The sequence below is a fragment of the Hypomesus nipponensis genome, chromosome 11, assembly GCF_054491055.1.
Source record: "Hypomesus nipponensis isolate SF chromosome 11, ASM5449105v1, whole genome shotgun sequence".
Lineage (NCBI taxonomy): Eukaryota > Metazoa > Chordata > Actinopteri > Osmeriformes > Osmeridae > Hypomesus > Hypomesus nipponensis.
Window position 1 is genome coordinate 3,030,001 of NC_140371.1, and position 21,613 is coordinate 3,051,613.

The window sequence follows — 21,613 nt, forward strand, 5'->3', positions numbered from 1 at the left end:
AGCAGGGCACCATTAGCGAGTCAATAAGGTAAACTAGACCTTTTCAGATGACGTTAGACGCTGTTGGGTTATATCAACATTATGCAGTGAAAGGTATCAATGCAATCAAAACATAATCCCTTTGGGTCGACTGCAGGGGTTTGTTTTACAGCAATATTGATGTTTGGAAATCAATATTGAGTTTTTCAGACGAAAGTGAATGTTTAACAGTGTCTCTGTAAGCAGAGTGAGGTAACAAGAGAGCAGAGAACATTACTGCACCTCAGTGTCTTTTTGGTGCCACGTCTGAAAACCTCCTGACATATCAAGGACAGACAGCTTTATATAAAACTGAGCGGTTACACAATGCAGACTGTAGACTGGCAGGTTGAAACGCATTCCCCTGTGCACCAGAGCTTATCCCAAAGAACACCTTTGATAAAGATCAAATGTTATATGGCTCAACTGTCTGGATTTGACTACCTTTAGTCCAGAGGTGGATGTACCTGTGGATAAGTGTTGAAACTACAAACACTAAACTACACTGACGATTGGACTGGCTCGTCCGAATACTGATGTAATATTTGAGAGACATTTTCATAGTTCTGTGTTAATCCCTCAAATCCCCCCGAATCGGACAAAGAGCGGTCCTGAACACGTGTGTTCGTGTGTCATGTTTGTGAAGTGTGTGCGATTGCGGCGTGTAACAGGAACGTGATGTGCATGTGCGTGCCTGCGTGCGCGTGTGCCGGGGTCGTCCCGTTGTCCAGAAGGCAGCAGATGAACCCAGATGGTCAGCGAGGGTTCAAAAGGACCACGGCGCAAACTGGGAGACGTGACACAGAGAGCCGACGCGCATGCGCGCGCAGCACCCTCCCGTCAACGCTCACCGCCCAGCATCGCCCAGGTGGGATGGAGCCCCCGCCAGGCCCCCGCCAGGCCCCCTCTGGGATGGAGCCCCCGCCAGGCCCCCTCTGGGATGGAGCCCCCGCCAGGCCCCCTCTGGGATGGAGCCCCCGCCAGGCCCCCTCTGGGGCACACAGCACTCCACATCTCACCCCGGGGGTGGTATGGGTTACACTCTCCCCCGCGAGACCCACCAGCTGTATGAGGTGGACCTGTTTGAACATCCCTCTGTCTCCATGGGGGTGAGAGCGTGGGGAGGGGAGCGCAGCATGGGGCAGAGGACCTGATGGGCTCAGATCGCCTCTCTCGTTGTGCATCACCAGTCAGATTAGCCAGGCTTCAAAAGGCAAATAATCAGGAGGGCTGAACTGACACAGCTAAGCTGTCCCTCCCACACAGGGAGAATGTCAACCTGCATTGACGAGCTTCTGTGGCAAGGCTGTTGCTCTTAATTTCTAATCCTCTTTTACACATCCGAAGAAGTTCAGAAAGCTGCGTAGGGGGGCAATGAGACAGAGAAAGGGAGAGAGAGAGAGAGAGAGAGAGAGAGAGAGAGGGACAGAGAGGGAGAGAGAGAGAGAGACAGAGAGAGAGAGAGAGAGAGAGAGAGAGAGAGAGAGAGAGAGAGAGAGAGAGAGAGAGAGAGAGAGAGAGAGAGAGAGAGAGAGAGAGAGAGAGAGAGAGGGAGAGAGAGAGAGAGAGATAGAGAGAGGGAGAGAGAGACAGAGAAGAGAGAGAGAGAGAGAGAGAGAGAGAGAGAGAGAGAGAGAGAGAGAGAGAGAGAGAGAGACAGAGAGAGAGGGAGAGAGAGGGATAAAGGGAAAGAGAGGGGGATAGAGGGAGAGAGAGAGAGGAGAGAGAGAGAGGGAGGGAGAGAGAGGGACAGAGAGGGAGAGAGAGAGGGGAGAGAGAGGGATAAAGGGAAAGAGAGGGGGATGGAGGGAGAGAGAGAGGGAGAGAGAGAGACAGAGAGACAGACAGAGAGAGAGAGAGAGAGGGACAGAGAGGGAGAGAGAGAGGGAGAGAGAGAGAGAGACAGAGAGAGAGAGAGAGAGAGAGAGAGAGAGAGAGAGAGAGAGAGAGATACAGATGAGAGCTTTTCAGTGTGAGATGGAGAAACAGGCACAGCAGGAATCTGCCTGATAGACTTTCTCTGTTCTGATGTAGTCATTCTCGACAAGGTGCTGTTGTACTCTGCCCCCCCCTCCTCCTCCTCCTCCTCCTTCTTCTTCTCTGTTGGGAGAGGGATTGGAAGGGTTGACCTTGGCTTACGTGAATGCTAGCTGGTTGATCACCAGCATGTTGATGAGGCCAGTGCAGAGGAATGCAGCACAATCACTTCCTCTGCTTTCCTAGCTTATTGTGACTATTACAGCCAGCAAAGTGTCATCTGCATCTCCCTTTTTGTCTCTCCATAGCTAGCCTATCTACACAGGTCAACACAATCTTGTGGGACAGCCTTGTAGCTAGCCTGACTGTCTACCAGGTGTGATGGCCAGCCTTATAGTTAGCCTGGTTGTGTACATAAGACTTATTCGCCAGGCTCGTAGCTAGCCTGGCTGTGTCAACCAGCATCTTAAGCCAGCCGTGTAGCTAGCCTTGATGTTTCAGCTAGCATCATTAGCTTGTCTCAGAGCTAGCCTGTCTGTGTGAACCAGCCTTGTTAAGCAGCCTCAGAGCTAGCCTGTCTGTGTGAACCAGCCTTGTTAGGCAGCCTCAGAGCTAGCCTGACTGTGTCAACCCGCTTGCCTCATTAGCACCTCCACTCCTATTGCTGCAGTGGTAGCCCCAGCCCTCCCTCTCCTCTTTCCCTCTGTTGGGAGTGGTTCACCTGGGACTGTCCTCAGTGTGAATTTCACATTTTGGGTTTATTTGCCATTCATAACAAGCACATTGGTGGGTCTTTACCCATCTTTGTGTCTAGCCGCTGTTCAACTACTGTAGTCATGCTGCAGCTACTGTCGACTGGCTTGATAAAGGATGTGGTCTGATGTTGGGGGCCTCTGCGCCGTGTGGTCGTGCTCAGCCAGGATCGTGTGAGCATGAAAACACGTCGACAACACTTGAATAACGCAGTGTCTGACTCTGAACCTAATCATCTCTCCTGTCTTCCTCCTCTCCCCCTCCTCCTTCTCCTCCTCCCCGGTCTCGTTGCCAGGGCGTGTGCACCATGACTACGGCGTTCCTCCACTTCTTCTTCCTGGCGTCGTTCTGCTGGGTTCTGACCGAGGCGTGGCAGTCCTACATGGCCGTGACCGGGAAGGTCCGCACCCGGCTCATACGCAAACGTTTCCTGTGTCTGGGATGGGGTGAGTTCCTGATCTCTCCATCCCTCCCTCCAACCCTTTTGTCTGGGTTCATCCCACCTTCCTGTTCCTAGGCTTTGTACCTCTCCTTCACTTTCACACCCTCTGTCTGTCTCTGTCTCCTGTCTGTCTGAGACTGCCATAGGTTTGACTGTCTGGGTCACTGCTCCCTTCCCCCTCTCTCTCTGTCTCTTTTTCTGTCTGTCACTCTTCCTGCCCCCCCTTCTCTCTCCCTCTCCCTTTCCCTTTCTCTCTGTGTCTGTCTTTCTTCCTCTACCTCTTTCTCTCACTCTCTCTCTCTCTCTCTCTCTCTCTCTCTCTCTCTCTCTCTCTCTCTCTCTCTCTCTCTCTCTCTCTCTCTCTCTCTCTCACTCTCGTCCTCCATGTGAGACATGTGGTCGTTCTGACAGGTTGTGTTGCGGTGCATTTTCCCAACCCTCGGAGGAATGAATGAAAGGCTTTGGGCGCTAGAGGAAGAACTGCCCCCCTCCCCCCCAGGACTGCTGACCCCCTCAGGGCTCAGTCTGCAGTCTGTCTGACCCCCTCAGGGCTCAGTCTGCAGTCTGTCTGACCCCCTCAGGACTCAGTCTGCAGTCTGTCTGACCCCCTCAGGGCTCAGTCTGCAGTCTGTCTGACCCCCTCAGGACTCAGTCTGCAGTCTGTCTGACCCCCTCAGGGCTCAGTCTGCAGTCTGTCTGACCCCCTCAGGACTCAGTCTGCAGTCTGTCTGACCCCCTCAGGACTCAGTCTGCAGTCTGTCTGACCCCCTCAGGGCTCAGTCTGCAGTCTGTCTGACCCCCTCAGGACTCAGTCTGCAGTCTGTCTGACCCCCTCAGGACTCAGTCTGCAGTCTGTCTGACCCCCTCAGGGCTCAGTCTGCAGTCTGTCTGACCCCCTCAGGACTCAGTCTGCAGTCTGTCTGACCCCCTCAGGACTCAGTCTGCAGTCTGTCTGACCCCCTCAGGACTCAGTCTGCAGTCTGTCTGACCCCCTCAGGACTCAGTCTGCAGTCTGTCTGACCCCCTCAGGGCTCAGTCTGCAGTCTGTCTGACCCCCTCAGGGCTCAGTCTGCAGTCTGTCTGACCCCCTCAGGACTCAGTCTGCAGTCTGTCTGACCCCCTCAGGACTCAGTCTGCAGTCTGTCTGACCCCCTCAGGACTCAGTCTGCAGTCTGTCTGAGCAGGACTGCCGTGGAGAGCAGGACTGCTGGAGCTGTGGCTCAGGCCAGGGCCACTTCACAGTAACATAGAGCAAAATGTGTTCACAACTTCCTACGCTGCATTGGTAGACCCCCCCCCCCCAAACACACACACATACACACCACAAAACCCCCCCTCTCCACACACACACACACACAGACACACCCCTCGTCAGCCATCCTAGGCCCCCCTCCTTCTCCCCCTCCCCCCCTCCTCTTCCCCCCTCCTCCTCCCCCCTCCTCCCCTGTCCTCCCCCCTACTCCCCCCTCCTCCCTCCTCCTCCCTCCCCCCCTCCTCCCCCGTCCTCCCCCTCTTCCCCCCTCCTCTTCCCCCCTCCTTCCCCCTCCTCTTCCCCCCTCCTCCCCCCTCCTCTTCCCCCCTCCTCCCCCCTCCTCTTCCCCCCTCCTCCCCCCTCCTCCCCCATGTTCCTTGTGAGCTGATGAATAAGATATGAGCGGGGGCTCTAACTTGGCCACACTTAGACCAATCAAACGTCTGTGTGAAGAATGAAATTGCGCTCATGAATAATGCACACGCGTACACCCATTCTCGTAGATGAGCCATAGTACACAGTTCCTCACCTCTCCGATCCAGGGCTTCATCGGTTATGAATCCTTAGTACGGTGTCTGGAAGTCTCCAGATGGAAGATAAACGGGGCTCTTTGAACCCTGTTTGATCCAGACCAGTGCTGAGGAGATCTGACTGCATCCTGACCCTGGCGGCATGTCTGAACCTCAGAGATCTCCTCGGAACATCCTGTTTGATCAGGAAAGAGTCTCACTCTCCTTGTTACCTAGCAACAAACAAGGCTGGCTTCGTCATTGCAGCTGAAGGAGGAAAAAGCTGATAGATAGATAAGCCGAAGAACATTCTTACAGGAATGTGAATGGCTGTAAGGTTAATAAATATGTATGGTTTCTTTGTAAATATGTCAATACTGTAAATTGACATTTTACCACAGTTCCCAAAATGTGATACAGGTGCAGGAACCAAAGGTGAAACATTTGTTGACGTCATGTTTCGCCGACGCACACGGCATCTATCTGTTCCACGCTAGAAACTCACCTGCTGGTGAAACGGTGAAGTGAGAAACCTCCCCTGCATCGGCAGCATGGGTGCAATGGCCAGGTTTAGTGTTCCAGACAGCTCCGGATGACGTTACGCACTCTGCGTCGGCCATCTTTGGCGCAGAACGTCCTGCCACTTCCCTAACAGTGGTTACTAGGCGACGGAGCAGAGCAGGGAGTTCTGCGGAGCCTTAGAGAGAGATGCTGCTGAATCCAGAGTGTCGCAGGAAGAGGGTTCGTTACGGGGAAGAGCAGCTCTCTCCTAGAGGACCTGTGTGATGGCTTGTGAGCCCTCGCTGGTCCCTCCCAGCCTCTTGACCTGGCAGTGCCTGGCTCCTGGGTGTAAAGCCCCTGAGTTGTGTATGTGCCGTCAGGTTTGTCACTCGCCTGGGAGTGCTGCCCAGAGAGACCCGCAGAGATGAGGGGTTAGCGGATTACTGCTCATTTGGTATCAACGGGAACATCTCTGTGGAACGGGCAAATATACAAGGAGGCACACTCCTGTTTCTATGGCACTGTATTGTGCTTGTGTGTGTGTTTGTGTGTGTGTGTGTGTGTGTGTGTGTGTGCGAGAGAGAGCTTGTGTGGTAATTTCCATCAGTGCTGTGTATGTTGTGATTCCCCTCTCCTTCCCTGCGCTGTGAGAGCTCCAGGATGACCACAGGCCCCCAGCCCCATACCTCCAGAGGACTGATTACATCCATAAATCCTGTCTCCTTCCCAGTGAGAAGCTACCTGTTAATATTCCACTCACATCCCGGCTAGGGTAGAAAACAACAATCCATAACAGCGATCTTAGCTAGCATGGGGAGGAAGGAATACCCTGATGCCGGTTCTGGGAGAGCCCACTGTCTCCCTTCCCCTTACCGGCACCGACTGCACAGCTTCTGTCTGGTGTTGGGCCTCTGTTGGCCTGTGTTGGACCTGTATTGGGCCTGTGTTGGTCCTGTGTTGGTCCTATGTTGGACCTGTATTGGGCCTGTGTTGGTCCTGTGTTGGTCCTATGTTGGACCTGTATTGGGCCAGTGTTATGGCTGTTTGAGGCTGTGTTGGGGCTGTGCTTGTGGCAGACTAGCTGACGAGAGACTGAGGTCTGCATGGAAGGAGGCTTCCAGCAGCCCGCCAGCCAGACAACAACCAGAGCTCCTGAAAGTAACCATTGTTTCCTTTCTTCTCCTTCACAGGATTACCTGCCTTAGTGGTTGCCATCTCCATGGGATTCACCAAAGCTAAAGGCTACGGGACTCCCCAGTAGTAAGTCTTCTTGCATTCATCCTGCTAACAGTCCCATTGTCAGAGCACACGTTAATTAGCCACCATTTTTACCCACAGGATGCTAATGCTATGCTAATCCCCTGTTTTCTAATTGTCTGAATTAGCATAGTGGTATCATGCTAATTTGCTGGGTTGTAATTGAAAATAGTCCCTCAGTTCTGCTCAGTGCGAGGGACCTAATCTTTGTAATCGCCCCCCCACACCACTCCTAAAACACTGGCACGCCCCCACCTCCAGACTAACGCTGCCGACTTTGCTTTGTCTCATAAAAAACAAACATTCTCCAGAGGGAAAACTTTCTGTTGCCAAGTCCTCTTTTAAGTTTCTATCAACTCAACTGAAACACAGTGTGCTAACCTAGAATGGCGTAAGCCTTATATTGTTTTACATGTGCCCAGCAGGCATTTTGAAATTGTTTCTGCCAACCCCCTGTTTTGTGTCCCTGTTGGACACCTCGGTGCATAAACAATGTTTTAAACTCTCTTTAGCATTTCATTCCTGCCAGTAAAACTTTTGGGGGTAGAACGGCAGCATATGGCGTCCGTCCCTTGACACCGGAGGATAACGCGACTGTTCATGTCTCTGCACCATTCATTTGATGCCGGGAGATCATTTGGGAGGGGGGTGAATGAGTTGGCTGATGCTGGCTTCCTCCTCTCTCCCCAGCTGCTGGTTGTCTCTGGAAGGTGGTCTTCTCTACGCCTTCGTAGGACCAGCCGCAGCCGTGGTGCTGGTAAGATCTGCTACTGCGCTAAGCTTTCACCCTCTCTAAAATGTCATCGATCCAACCACTGAGCCCGATTAATCCTCACTGATCGTTAGTCGAGTCGAGCCTCGGTTTGGTTGAATATTTCGACGTAGTGCGAGCTGAGAGGGTGTTCTCGGTTCGAGGTTGGAATCCAGGAATCACTGTCCTTCCTCTGCACTGTGGCTCTGCTGATGGTGAGGTGTAGACAGGAGGAGAGGAGAGGAGGAGAGAGCAGAGGTGGTGGAGAGGAGGTATGGAGAGAGTGAGTAGATAGCAGAAGAGAGAAGGAGGAGTTGAGAGGGGAGGAGGACAGGAGAGGAGAGGAGGGGAAGTGAGGATGGAATGAGAGGAGAGGAGGGGAAGTGAGGATGAAATGAGAGGAGAAGAGGGGAGCAGAGGATGAGGTGAGGGGAGCAGGAAGTCTAGCGTGGGGAAGAGAAGGGTGAGAAGGGGCGAAGAGGGAGGATGCTGTGTCATAGCGGGCGTGGCTAATGTGCTTGAACATTTCCCAGCTATGAGCTGTCCAATCAGCTCACAGGGTCAGACACTGGCTGAGACAGGAAGCAGAGGAGAGACCCTGTCTACCCTGTACCCTGCATCAACACAGTCATCCAACCACCCCTCCCATCTATCTCTCTCTCTCACTCTCTCTCTCTGTCTCTCTCTCTCTCTCTCTCTCTCTCTCTCTCTCTCTCTCTCTCTCTCTCTCTCTCTCTCTCTCTCTTTCTCTCTGTTATAGGTCAACATGGTGATTGGTATCCTGGTGTTTAACAAGCTGGTGTCCAGAGATGGAATACTGGACAAGAAGCTAAAGCATCGTGCAGGGTAAGTCCACAAAGCAAAAACAAACCAGTTACAACCCTATCCCTCCCCAGTTACAACCCTATCGCTCCCCAGTTACAACCCTATCTCTCCCCAGTTACAACCCTATCGCTCCCCAGTTACAACCCTATCTCTCCCCAGTTACAACCCTATCTCTCCCCAGTTACAACCATATCCCTCCCCAGTTACAACCATATCCCTCCCCAGTTACAACCCTATCCCTCCCCAGTTACAACCCTATCTCTCCCCAGTTACAACCCTATCTCTCCCCAGTTACAACCCTATCTCTCCCCAGTTACAACCCTATCGCTCCCTAGTTACAACCCTATCTCTCCCCAGTTACAACCCTATCTCTCCCCAGTTACAACCATATCCCTCCCCAGTTACAACCATATCCCTCCCCAGTTACAACCCTATCCCTCCCCAGTTACAACCCTATCTCTCCCCAGTTACAACCCTATCTCTCCCCAGTTACAACCCTATCTCTCCCCAGTTACAACCCTATCGCTCCCTAGTTACAACCCTATCTCTCCCCAGTTACAACCCTATCTCTCCCCAGTTACAACCATATCCCTCCCCAGTTACAACCATATCCCTCCCCAGTTACAACCCTATCCCTCCCCAGTTACAACCCTATCTCTCCCCAGTTACAACCCTATCTCTCCCCAGTTACAACCCTATCTCTCCCCAGTTACAACCCTATCTCTCCCCAGTTACAACCATATCCCTCCCCAGTTACAACCCTATCCCTCCCCAGTTACAACCCTATCGCTCCCCAGTTACAACCCTATCTCTCCCCAGTTACAACCCTATCTCTCCCCAGTTACAACCCTATCTCTCCCCAGTTACAACCCTATCTCTCCCCAGTTACAACCATATCCCTCCCCAGTTACAACCCTATCCCTCCCCAGTTACAACCCTATCTCTCCCCAGTTACAACCCTATCTCTCCCCAGTTACAACCCTATCTCTCCCCAGTTACAACCCTATCTCTCCCCAGTTACAACCCTATCTCTCCCCAGTTACAACCCTATCTCTATCCCAGTTACAACCATATCTCTCCCCAGTTAGAGTCTTATTTTTACCATAGTTACAGTCCTATATCCTCAAGACTGTACTGTACCAAGGAGAGTACAGTCTACAAATCTGCAGAGTGATGAAGGCAGTGCTATGTAGAATAACCATGTCTATCTCAAGGTCACTAGTCACATTCACAGTGTCCTACTTTGTAATGTTGCCTGTATTCCTCGTTGTAACAGCACACACACACATGCACCAACACACACACACATACCAACACACACACACCAAAATGCAAATCCACGCACACACACACACACACACACACACCATGCACATATTTGTGACTCCAGTGTTCTGGATTATGTAGATGAGATTCTCTGTGGTCTCTGTTGAGAGGAAATGATCAGCGCAAACAGAAAGAGGCCATACCTCTCCAGGGAGAGAAACGGCACAATCAGTCCACGCTGAAGATCCCCCTTCAAACCCCCCCCCCCCTCTTTAATGACCCCCCCCCGGCCCCCCGGTGTGTGGAAACCCCACTCAGGATGCAGAGACCCTGCGTGCAGCAGCCAGCCCCCGTCGTCTGACGCTCCCTCTCGTTGTGTTCCGTCTCCCAGGCAGATGAGCGAACCTCACACGGGCTTGACTCTGAAGTGTGCCAAATGTGGCGTGGTGTCTACCACCGCCCTGTCCGCCACCACCGCCAGCAACGCCATGTAAGTCACCCTGGAGATGGGAGGGGTCTGGGGGACGGGACGGGGGGGGTCACTGTGGGGCATTGTGGGTGTGTGTGGGTCAGTGTGGGGTGTGATAGCGGTCAGTCCTTCCTTACTGTAAACTCCCTCTCCCCCTCCTCCCCCTCCAGGGCGTCTCTGTGGAGCTCCTGCGTGGTGCTGCCCCTGCTCGCCCTCACCTGGATGTCGGCCGTGCTGGCCATGACAGACAAGCGCTCCATCCTGTTCCAGATCCTGTTTGCCGTCTTTGACTCCCTGCAGGGCTTTGTCATCGTCATGGTCCACTGCGTCCTTCGGAGAGAGGTACAGCACCTGTCCATCAAGCGCCTGGGCGCTCCTGATTCGCTGGGCCAAGAGAGGGGTCCCGCCCTACATTCCTGTCAGGAAAAGTGCTTTTGCTTCCTGGAGGCGCACTTGATTTATGTCACCTGTAGCGGTGGACCCAGTTGTGCGGTTCCCGATGCACTGACACTGAGTTCAGATCAAATGTACCTTAACACGCTAAAGCTCTCTGGATCAGGTTGTGCGTTCAGGCAATAATCCCTTAAAGTCACAGCTCAGCTCGACCCAGCCTTCCTTAAACAGACTAGTCATCTGGCTAACTCCAGATGCACTCCAGATGTTTCTCTTGTTTTAGCGGTAAACTCGTTTAGTTGACCCCTGCCCTCAGGCTGACACATAACATCCAGGTCAACAGCTTTTTCAGCAGCTCTTTCTCCTTCCTTCCTTCCTTCCTTCCTTCCTTCCTTCCTTCCTTCCTCCCTTCCTCCTTCCCTTCCTCCTTCCCTCCCTCTCTCCCTGCCTCCCTCCCCCTCTCTCTCCCTGCCTCCCTCCCTCTCCCTCTCTCCCTCTCTCTCTCCCTGCATCCCTCCCTCTCTCTCTCTCTCTCTCTCTCTCCCCCTGCCTCCCTCCCTCTCTTTCTCCCTGCCTCCCTCCCTCCCTATGTCTCCCTCCCTCCCTCCCTCCCTCCCTCCCTCCCTCCCTCCCTCCCTCCCTCCCTCCCTCCCTCCCTCCCTCCCTCCCTCCCTCCCTCCCTCCCTCCCTCCTCAGGTCCAGGATGCTTTAAGATGTAGACTGAGAAACTGCCAGGACCCCATGAGTGCTGACGTCACTGGAACATTCCCCAACGGACATGCCCAGATCATGGTAAATACTTTGACATTATACAATACTACATGTAGAATTGCTCTTACATCTCACTAACACTACTATTACAAAAAACTATTCTACAATACCCAGTACTACTAATATAATAATATATAAAACCTAGTTATGGTTACATTTACAATTAGTCATTTAGCAGACGCTTTTATCCAAAGCGACTTACGAAGAGAGAGCTTTACAAAAATGCATAGGTCACTGATCATAAACAACGAACCCTAAAAACATTGCGGCTAGCCAAAACATGAAGCATACATTGTGAAAAGCAAATAAGTACCAATGGGTAGAACCAGAGGAGCATGTAGTTAAACAAATGTCATCGTTTTTCAAGGTTATCGACAAGAGATACACTGGGTCAAGTCCAGGCCCAGTGTTGTATCTGTAGTCCTGTAGTCCAGGCTCAGTGTTGTATCTGTAGTCCTGTAGTCCAGGCTCAGTGTTGTATCTGTAGTCCTGTAGTCCAGGCCCAGTGTTGTATCTGTAGTCCTGTAGTCCAGGCCCAGTGTTGTATCTGTAGTCCAGGCTCAGTGTTGGATCTGTAGTCCTGTAGTCCAGGCCCAGTGTTGTATCTGTAGTCCAGGCTCAGTGTTGTATCTGTAGTCCAGGCTCAGTGTTGTATCTGTAGTCCAGGCCCAGTGTTGTATCTGTAGTCCTGTAGTCCAGGCCCAGTGTTGTATCTGTAGTCCAGGCTCAGTGTTGTATCTGTAGTCCTGTAGTCCAGGCCCAGTGTTGTATCTGTAGTCCAGGCCCAGTGTTGGATCTGTAGTCCTGTAGTCCAGGCCCAGTGTTGTATCTGTAGTCCAGGCCCAGTGTTGGATCTGTAGTCCTGTAGTCCAGGCTCAGTGTTGTATCTGTAGTCCAGGCCCAGTGTTGTATCTGTAGTCCAGGCTCAGTGTTGTATCTGTAGTCCTGTAGTCCAGGCTCAGTGTTGTATCTGTAGTCCAGGCCCAGTGTTGTATCTGTAGTCCAGGCTCAGTGTTGTATCTGTAGTCCTGTAGTCCAGGCTCAGTGTTGTATCTGTAGTCCAGGCCCAGTGTTGTATCTGTAGTCCAGGCTCAGTGTTGTATCTGTAGTCCTGTAGTCCAGGCTCAGTGTTGTATCTGTAGTCCAGGCCCAGTGTTGTATCTGTAGTCCTGTAGTCCAGGCTCAGTGTTGTATCTGTAGTCCAGGCCCAGTGTTGTATCTGTAGTCCAGGCTCAGTGTTGTATCTGTAGTCCTGTAGTCCAGGCTCAGTGTTGTATCTGTAGTCCAGGCCCAGTGTTGTATCTGTAGTCCTGTAGTCCAGGCTCAGTGTTGTATCTGTAGTCCAGGCCCAGTGTTGTATCTGTAGTCCTGTAGTCCAGGCTCAGTGTTGTATCTGTAGTCCTGTAGTCCAGGCCCAGTGTTGTATCTGTAGTCCAGGCTCAGTGTTGTATCTGTAGTCCTGTAGTCCAGGCCCAGTGTTGGATCTGTAGTCCTGTAGTCCAGGCCCAGTGTTGTATCTGTAGTCCAGGCTCAGTGTTGTATCTGTAGTCCAGGCTCAGTGTTGTATCTGTAGTCCTGTAGTCCAGGCCCAGTGTTGGATCTGTAGTCCTGTAGTCCAGGCTCAGTGTTGTATCTGTAGTCCTGTAGTCCAGGCCCAGTGTTGTATCTGTAGTCCTGTAGTCCAGGCCCTGTGTTGTATCTGTAGTCCTGTAGTCCAGGCTCAGTGTTGTATCTGTAGTCCTGTAGTCCAGGCCCAGTGTTGTATCTGTAGTCCAGGCTCAGTGTTGTATCTGTAGTCCTGTAGTCCAGGCCCAGTGTTGTATCTGTAGTCCAGGCTCAGTGTTGGATCTGTAGTCCTGTAGTCCAGGCCCAGTGTTGTATCTGTAGTCCTGTAGTCCAGGCCCAGTGTTGGATCTGTAGTCCTGTAGTCCAGGCCCAGTGTTGTATCTGTAGTCCTGTAGTCCAGGCTCAGTGTTGGATCTGTAGTCCTGTAGTCCAGGCCCAGTGTTGTATCTGTAGTCCTGTAGTCCAGGCTCAGTGTTGTATCTGTAGTCCTGTAGTCCAGGCCCAGTGTTGGATCTGTAGTCCTGTAGTCCAGGCCCAGTGTTGTATCTGTAGTCCTGTAGTCCAGGCCCAGTGTTGTATCTGTAGTCCTGTAGTCCAGGCCCAGTGTTGTATCTGTAGTCCTGTAGTCCAGGCTCAGTGTTGGATCTGTAGTCCTGTAGTCCAGGCCCAGTGTTGGATCTGTAGTCCTGTAGTCCAGGCCCAGTGTTGTATCTGTAGTCCTGTAGTCCAGGCCCAGTTTTGGATCTGTAGTCCTGTAGTCCAGGCCCAGTGTTGTTTCAAGGTTAATGAAATACTACAAATTAAAGGATTTATTAAAGTTAATACTACTAATGAGTATTCTTACAAATTCTTAGTAATACTACTTGAATAAGCGATCCTACAGTATTCATATAAGTAGTCCTACTAATAAAACAAACAGTATCTTCTTTGAGGAGGACACAAGAGATTTTAAATACTTACATCTTCTTCGAAACGTAGAATTATAAAAGTTTTCCTGTAGAACACAGTGTGGGAGGTACACAGTGTCTGTTTCTGGTTAATGGCAGAGGTTTCTTTTAGAATCACCTCAGCCCTTTGTAAACCAAAGTCATAATTCAGCTGCAACAGGAGCCATGTTCTAGTTATGGATGGAGTAACCAAACACCTCAGGTTGTGTTTTGACCCCAATTTAACTTGGTGTTCCTCGTGCTATAGATCATATTTGTAATATCTGGTATTGTTCCCCTCGATATGAGAGTCTCGGTTGTGAGGAAGTCTTTCCCCCAGGGGTTGTTGTTCTCCGAACAGCACTTTGGTTCAGCTCTAATTAAACAGAGTGTGTTCGAGGCGCTTGGCCTTTTAATCGACCACATTTGTTTTCTTTGCGTCTAACTTCACCCCCCTCCCTCCCTCCCCCCACCCCTCACAATCCTTCCCCTTCCGGCTGACTCTGATTGAACATATTTTCTTGCTTTTGTCAGGCATCTTACAGTAATCCCCCATCGCCCCTCCCTCCCGCCCCTCCGTCCTGCCCCTCACCCCCGCCCCTCGCCCTTCGCCCCTCGCCCCTCCACCCTCAGGCTCATGCAGACTACTAAAGATGAAGTGTAGTTCACACACACACACACACCTTGTGATCCAACCCCAGAAACCGGACACACACACACACACACACACACACATTGATCCAGCTCTGCCAGAGGCTCATCACTGCAATCATCCCCCGTTTGTATTTAAATATCCCTGCCGCTGGACTCATGTCCACGCCTGGCGGGAGGAGGCCGGCCTGCTGGTGTCAGCCGTCCTCGTTAGCGTGAGGGGCGCTACAGCTGCACTGTCCCCGCAGCCTCCAACTGCTGTCCTGTTGCAACGGAGGGAAGAGGGATTGAGCCATTAGCGTGCCGCTGTACGTCTGGAGCAGGAGCAGGAGCAGGCTGGGGCCCCGCGGCCGCCGGCGTCTCTGGGGAGATGGCACGATTATGGAACATCTAGCCAGGGCCCCCGGCCCGGTGGAACGCTCTTCGAACCGCGTTCCTCTGCACCCCCACACACAAAGCTGATACAGTCCGATACGGTGCCTCTGTGTGGGTGTGGGTACATTGGTGTGTGTGTGTGTGTCTGGACTGTACATGTTGTGTCTGTACGTGTGTGTGTGTAATTGTGTGTGTGTGTGCCCTGACCTCTGTGCTCCCTCTGTCCTGCAGACGGACTTTGAGAAAGACGTGGACATGGCCTGCAGATCAGGTGAGACCACCTGCTGTTCCCCCTCTTCCTCCACCCCTCCTCTCTTAACGGGGTCTTAGTGACCCCGGACACACCCACCCGGAGGTCAGCTATCCAGGAAGATCATCAACGCTGGTAGCGTAGCCACCACATGATGGGAGAGCAGGCTATGGAGAACGACTGTCATCAATGTGTTGGGGACAGAGATAGTAAAAATGGAAATGTGTCATACTGTGAGAGAGAGAGAGAGAGAGACAAAGAGAGAGAGAAAGAAGAGAGAGAGAGAGAAAGAGAGAGAGAGAGAAAGAGAGAGAGAGAGAAAGAGAGAGAGAGATCAAGAGAGAGAGAGACAAAGAGAGAGAGAGAGAGAGAAAGACAAAGAGAGAGAGATTTCATATGAACAACAATGACTGCTTTCTATCCTTAACTTATTTTGAGGTTTTGTTTTTCAATAAACATCTTGTCACTGTTACATAAGAGACACACTCTCTCTCAGTCTCTCTCTATCTCTTTCTCTCTCTTTGTCTCTCTGTCTCCATCTCTGTCTCTCTCTCTATCTCTCTCTCTCTCTCTCCGTCTCTCTCTCTCTCTCTCTCTCTCTCTCTCTCTCTCTCTCTCTCTCTCTCTCTCTCTCTCTCTCTCCCTTTCTCTGTCTCTCTCTGTCTGTGTTTGTCTTAATGACTCATCACTCTGATGTCAGTCTGCTCGGAAGAGAATCGCTTTTAGAAGACAAGATAGAGGGCTGTGGGCACTCCACCCCCCCCCCCTCTCCGTCTTCTCTCTCTTACACACACACACACGCACACACACTCCACGACAGCCCAGTGTTGTGTCTGTTTTATCACCCTGGACTGCTGTGGTCCAGGACCAAACAAAAAGGACCATTCTGATTGGATCGTCTGTGACCGTGTGGTGTCCTTGCAGTCGGTTCCTGCACGGCTGAGGTAATTCCCTCAGGACTCGCCAGGCGAAGATTAAAATGCCCCTCCGACACCGCGCCAGCACAGCTCTCGGAAACAGGCGGGCGGGCAGACAAGCTAGCGCAGCCTACCTGTCTGCCAGCCTGTCTGTCCGCCTGTCTGCCCGTGTTTTTGGAGAGCCCAAGGTGAACCTAACCCCTCGGAGGTGAACAGATTCCGTCCGGCTGGGAGTCTGTCCTAGGCCCTCCTGATCCTCGGGCATTAGATGGCAGAGCCTCTTGAACAAGCTTGTCTGTCAGACAGCCCGGTGGTCTTCTAACACATGACTGATGTCTTGCTGTTATACCACTCCAGACATTTCCATTCCTCTGCTCGACATGCATTACTCGAGTATTACTTTAGACCTTGACCTTGTGTTGGTCATTATGCAGGCAGGCAGACAGGCAGATAGATAGACGTACAGAGAGTTATGGATACAGGCAGGCAGGCAGACAGGCAGGCACACAGACAGACAGGAATACTGCAAGGGTGACATGACCTATCACAATATGATGCACGACCTAACCCCCCCCTTATCCTCCAGCCCTCCACAAGGACATGGGCTCGTGCCGTGCGGCAACCATCACCGGCACCCTCTCCCGCATCTCCCTGAACGACGAGGAGGACGAGAAGAGCCCCGAGGGCCTCAGCTACTCCACGCTGCCCGGCAACATCATCTCCAAGGTGATCATCCAGCAGCCGTCGGGCCTGCACATGCCCCTGGGGGACCCCTGCATGGGCGACGGCCCCTCCGACATGCGGCGCACCGTGTACCTCTGCACGGACGACGCGCTGCGCCACAGCGACCAGGACATGGGCGGCCACGCCCCTCAGGGCCAGATGATGGAGCAGGATTACATCGTCATGCCCAGGGTTTCCACGGCGACGGGCGTGGGTCCGGGGAGCATCCCCACCCTGGTGAAGGACGACAGCAAGATGAACATCACCATGGATACGCTCCCTCACGAGCGGCTGATGCAGCACTACAAGATGAGCCCCGAGTTCGGCATGAACCCAGCCGGCATGGAGCAGCTGAGCCTGGAGCAGCAGGAGCACATGCAGAGCCTGCCCTTTGAGCCCCGCACAGCCGTCAAAAACTTCCTGGCAGAGATGGAGGAGAGCGGAGGGCTGTCGAGGAGCGAGACCGGCTCCACCATCTCCATGAGCTCCCTGGAGGTACGAGGGGGTGTTGGGATAGGGTTAGGGTTAGCATAGTCCTACTGTCCTACTGTCCTGGTGTTGTCACCTGCAGCATAGTCCTACTGTCCTACTGTCATGGTGTTGTCACCTGCAGCATAGTCCTACTGTCATGGTGTTGTCACCTGCAGCATAGTCCTACTGTCCTACTGTCATGGTGTAGTCACCTGCAGCAAAGTGAAATAGGGAGCCTGGGACAATATCTTGCTCATATATTAAAGAAGACCTAACCCCAAAAATCCTTATGCAACCTGGGACATGATGAAGGGTAATGCTTGGTTACAGGAGCATTAATCAGCAGTGCTTCAGTGTATCAGTGTTTTATATTGTGCTGCTCCTGGATGTTAAATCTTCGTCTGACCTTCTGTGTTCTCTTCTGTCTTCACAGAGAAGAAAGTCTCGGTATTCGGACCTGGACTTTGAAGTAAGTAAAGTACAGGTTTGCTAAGTGCATGGCTGTGGCTTTTTCAAACTCTCAAGGGCTAGTTTGTAGCATTTGAGTTGTACCATTTAATTTACCACGGTGTTGTGCAGCACTTAAGCTTATTGAAGTAGCATGATGCTGACAGGGTGTAGATTGATGTGAGTCGGGTGTAGTTAAGGTAAAAGCATAGCTGTCACCTGACCTGCAGGCCTGCAGACCTGCAGGCTTCTCATCCACACCCTCTCCTGCTCCATCTCCTACATCCATTGGCTATCAGTTGATTTCCAAACGATATGCTTTTTTGAAAGTCATATGCACATTTCATATCTGACTTGATGCACTTGTTTTAATGAATGACTACCTTGGCTCTCTGGCCCAAGGAGAGAGAAGAACATGATCCACCTCCTTATTTAGGCTAATTTCCCCCCCAATCTGAGAACACGCTAACACAGAGGCAAGGCCTTGTTTAGTTATTTGGCGGAGACTAAATTGCCCGTTGTCCTAGTTGCTATCAAGCCGTGGAACAGAGATTGAAACCCAGAGAGATGCAGAGGGGCTGGAGAGGAAAGCTGCTGTTCCGTGATTGGCAATGATTAAACCCCACGAACCCCTTGCCATTACAGAAGGTCATGCACACCAGGAAAAGACATATGGAGCTCTTCCAGGAACTGAATCAGAAATTTCAAACCCTGGACCGATTTCGAGACATACCAAATATGGCCGGCATGGTGAGTAACAGGATATCAGCAATGACAGGGAAGATGTGGAGGGGGGGGGGGGCGGTGGAGGGGGGGCAGAAGGGGACAACACATTTGATGGCAACAATGCCCTGAGTTAGTCATCCGCCCAGCAATAGACTGAGAAGAGGAAAATAATTGGTCAAAACAGCCGTTGCCCAGACATGAACTCATGTGGAAAGAAAACCCAGCAGAAGTGTGTGGGTTTTCTTAGCGGTGGGTGCGGTGGGGTGGGGTGGGGTGGGGTGGGTGTCGTTGGGTCAGAAGGGTTAGAGGGTGAAGAAGGCGGGGTGAAGGGGGCTGCAGCAGTGTAAGGGGTGGTTGGGTTCAGTCAGTCCATCCATTCAAACACAGCAGGAGGCCATTAATCTTGAAATACACTTTTTACATTTTATTTACATACATGTATCTACATGATTGACCCCCCTCCATTCCCTCATAATGCATGGCTGACTGTAATCTATCAACATCTCTACAAACCCACCCAGGGCACCGGCTGGTGCAGTGCAAGTCTTGGGTTTAGGAAGCCTGGTTTGGAAGTGGCTCATGACTACAGAACCCATGGCTGCCGTGACTGGGTTATGGAGAGGACAGACTGAGGAAGACTGGCCGTGAGGATATAGAAACAAACAGATCCATACCAACGTCCTTCCCTGTCTTGGGAACACACTGCATTCAGAGCTCTCCAGTCAGACCTTATGACCTGCCTGGCCATGCACTGGCCTACCGTTATGCTCTTGAGAGTGACATCAAAACCCCTTAGTGCTGGCCCAATATTGTATCTGTAGTCCAGGCCCAGTGTTGTGTCTGTAGACCTGTAGTCCAGGCCCAGTGTTGTATCTGTAGTCCAGGCCCAGTGTTGTATCTGTAGTCCTGTAGTCCAGGCCCAGTGTTGTATCTGTAGTCCTGTAGTCCAGGCCCAGTGTTGTATCTGTAGTCCTGTAGTCCAGGCCCAGTGTTGTATCTGTAGTCCTGTAGTCCAGGCTCAGTGTTGTATCTGTAGTCCAGGCCCAGTGTTGTATCTGTAGTCCTGTAGTCCAGGCCCAGTGTTGTATCTGTAGTCCTGTAGTCCAGGCTCAGTGTTGTATCTGTAGTCCTGTAGTCCAGGCCCAGTGTTGGATCTGTAGTCCAGGCTCAGTGTTGTATCTGTAGTCCTGTAGTCCAGGCCCAGTGTTGTATCTGTAGTCCTGTAGTCCAGGCCCTGTGTTGTATCTGTAGTCCTGTAGTCCAGGCCCAGTGTTGTATCTGTAGTCCTGTAGTCCAGGCTCAGTGTTGTATCTGTAGTCCAGGCCCAGTGTTGTATCTGTAGTCCTGTAGTCCAGGCTCAGTGTTGTATCTGTAGTCCAGGCCCAGTGTTGTATCTGTAGTCCTGTAGTCCAGGCCCAGTGTTGTATCTGTAGTCCAGGCCCAGTGTTGTATCTGTAGTCCTGTAGTCCAGGCCCAGTGTTGTATCTGTAGTCCTGTAGTGCTGGCCCGGTGTTAAGGGTGTTGTAATCCTCTTTCACTCACATTTCAATCAGCACTGCAGCATGGGGTAATTTGTTGCTTGTTGCTTAGTAACCATTGCGAGGACATTTGTATAGAAAACGATAACCACATTCTTTTCATTCTTTCACTCTCTCTCTCCTTTTTTCTTGGAATGAATATGCTGCAGATGACATTCAACACCAGAACCCCTGATTTTATTATTCCCTGAATGGAATCTTTCCACTTTCTTTCTTTTTCTCTCTCTCTCTCTCTCTCTCTCTCTCTCTCTCTCTCTCTCTCTCTCTCTCTCTCTCTCTCTCTCTCTCTCTCTCTGTCTCTCTCTCTCTCTCTCTCTCTCTCTCTCTCTCTCTCTCTCTCTCTCTCTCTCTCTCTCTCTCTCTCTCTCTCTCTCTCTCTCTGTCTCACTCTCTCTTTCTCTACTCTACTGTCTCTCTTTTCCCTACTCTCTCTCTACTCTACTCTCTCTACTCTCTCTTTTCTCTACTCTCTCTCACCTCACTCTCTCTCTTCAGTCCTCCCCAGCCTCTTTTTGACTATCAGTGAGAAGATCCAATCCCAGTGTGTTGGGGGACCAGTGTGTGGGTTACTAGTGTGATGGGGGGCCAGTATGTGGGGGGCCAGTATGTGGGGGGGCCAGTGTGATGGGGGGCCAGTATGTGGGGGGGCCAGTGTGTGGGGGACCAGTATGTGGGGGGCCAGTATGTGGGGGGGCCAGTGTGTGGGGGGCCAGTGTGATGGGGGGCCAGTATGTGGGAGGGCCAGTGTGATGGGGGGCCAGTATGTGGGGGGCCAGTATGTGGGGGGGCCAGTGTGATGGGGGGCCAGTATGTGGGGGGCCAGTGTGTGGGGGGCCAGTATGTGGGGGGCCAGTATGTGGGGGGGCCAGTGTGTGGGGGGCCAGTATGTGGGAGGGCCAGTGTGTGGGGGGCCAGTATGTGGGGGGCCAGTATGTGGGGGGGCCAGTGTGTGGGGGGCCAGTGTGATGGGGGGCCAGTGTGATGGGGGGCCAGTATGTGGGGGGCCAGTATGTGGGGGGGCCAGTGTGTGGGGGGCCAGTGTGATGGGGGGCCAGTGTGATGGGGGGCCAGTATGTGGGGGGGCCAGTATATGGTGGGCCAGTGTGATGGGGGACAAGTGTGTAGGGGGGCCAGTGTGATGGGGGGCCAGTATGTGGGGGGGCCAGTGTGTGGGGGGCCAGTGTGGGGGGGGGCAGTGTGTGGGGGGGCCAGTGTGTGGGGGGGCAGTGTGGGGGGGGCAGTGTGTGGGGGGGCCAGTGTGGGGGGCTAGTGTGATGGGGGGCCAGTATGTGGGGGGCAGTGTGTGGGGGGGCCAGTGTGTGGGGGGGCAGTGTGGGGGGGGCAGTGTGTGGGGGGGCCAGTGTGGGGGGCTAGTGTGATGGGGGGCCAGTATGTGGGGGGCAGTGTGTGGGGGGGCCAGTGTGTGGGAGGGCAGTGTGTGGGAGGGCCAGTGTGATGGGGGGGCAGTGTGGGGGGGCAGTGTGGGGGGGGCCGTGTGTGTGGGGGGCCAGTGTGTGGGGGGCCAGTGTGTGGGGGGGCAGTATGTGGGGGGGCAGTATGTGGGGAGGCAGTATGTGGGGAGGCAGTATGTGGGGGGGCAGTATGTGGGGAGGCAGTATGTGGGGAGGCAGTATGTGGGGGGGCAGTATGTGGGGAGGCAGTATGTGGGGAGGCAGTATGTGGGGGGGCAGTATGTGGGGAGGCAGTATGTGGGGAGGCAGTATGTGGGGAGGCAGTATGTGGGGGGGCAGTATGTGGGGAGGCAGTATGTGGGGAGGCAGTATGTGGGGAGGCAGTATGTGGGGAGGCAGTATGTGGGGGGGCAGTATGTGGGGAGGC

The 21,613-nt window shown here is 52.7% G+C and overlaps 1 protein-coding gene across 2 annotated transcripts in view; it reads left to right on the forward strand.

The window, feature by feature from the left end:
• adgrb3 (adhesion G protein-coupled receptor B3) overlaps window positions 1-21,613 on the forward strand; it is a 142,962-nt gene that overhangs the window by 119,885 nt on the left and 1,464 nt on the right. Inside the window, exons 19-30 of one of the 2 annotated variants that reach the window (XM_084709211.1) lie at window positions 3,044-3,194; window positions 6,643-6,712; window positions 7,400-7,466; window positions 8,221-8,306; window positions 9,433-9,450; window positions 9,943-10,041; window positions 10,191-10,362; window positions 11,110-11,205; window positions 14,934-14,973; window positions 16,456-17,087; window positions 17,497-17,532; window positions 18,156-18,260. In XM_084709211.1, coding sequence (XP_084565337.1) covers window positions 3,044-3,194; window positions 6,643-6,712; window positions 7,400-7,466; window positions 8,221-8,306; window positions 9,433-9,450; window positions 9,943-10,041; window positions 10,191-10,362; window positions 11,110-11,205; window positions 14,934-14,973; window positions 16,456-17,087; window positions 17,497-17,532; window positions 18,156-18,260 — 1,572 coding nt within the window. Of the gene's footprint in view, window positions 1-3,043; window positions 3,195-6,642; window positions 6,713-7,399; window positions 7,467-8,220; window positions 8,307-9,432; window positions 9,451-9,942; window positions 10,042-10,190; window positions 10,363-11,109; window positions 11,206-14,933; window positions 14,974-16,455; window positions 17,088-17,496; window positions 17,533-18,155; window positions 18,265-20,304; window positions 20,316-21,613 lie in introns of both variants that reach the window. The other variant, XM_084709213.1, reaches the window with a different exon arrangement.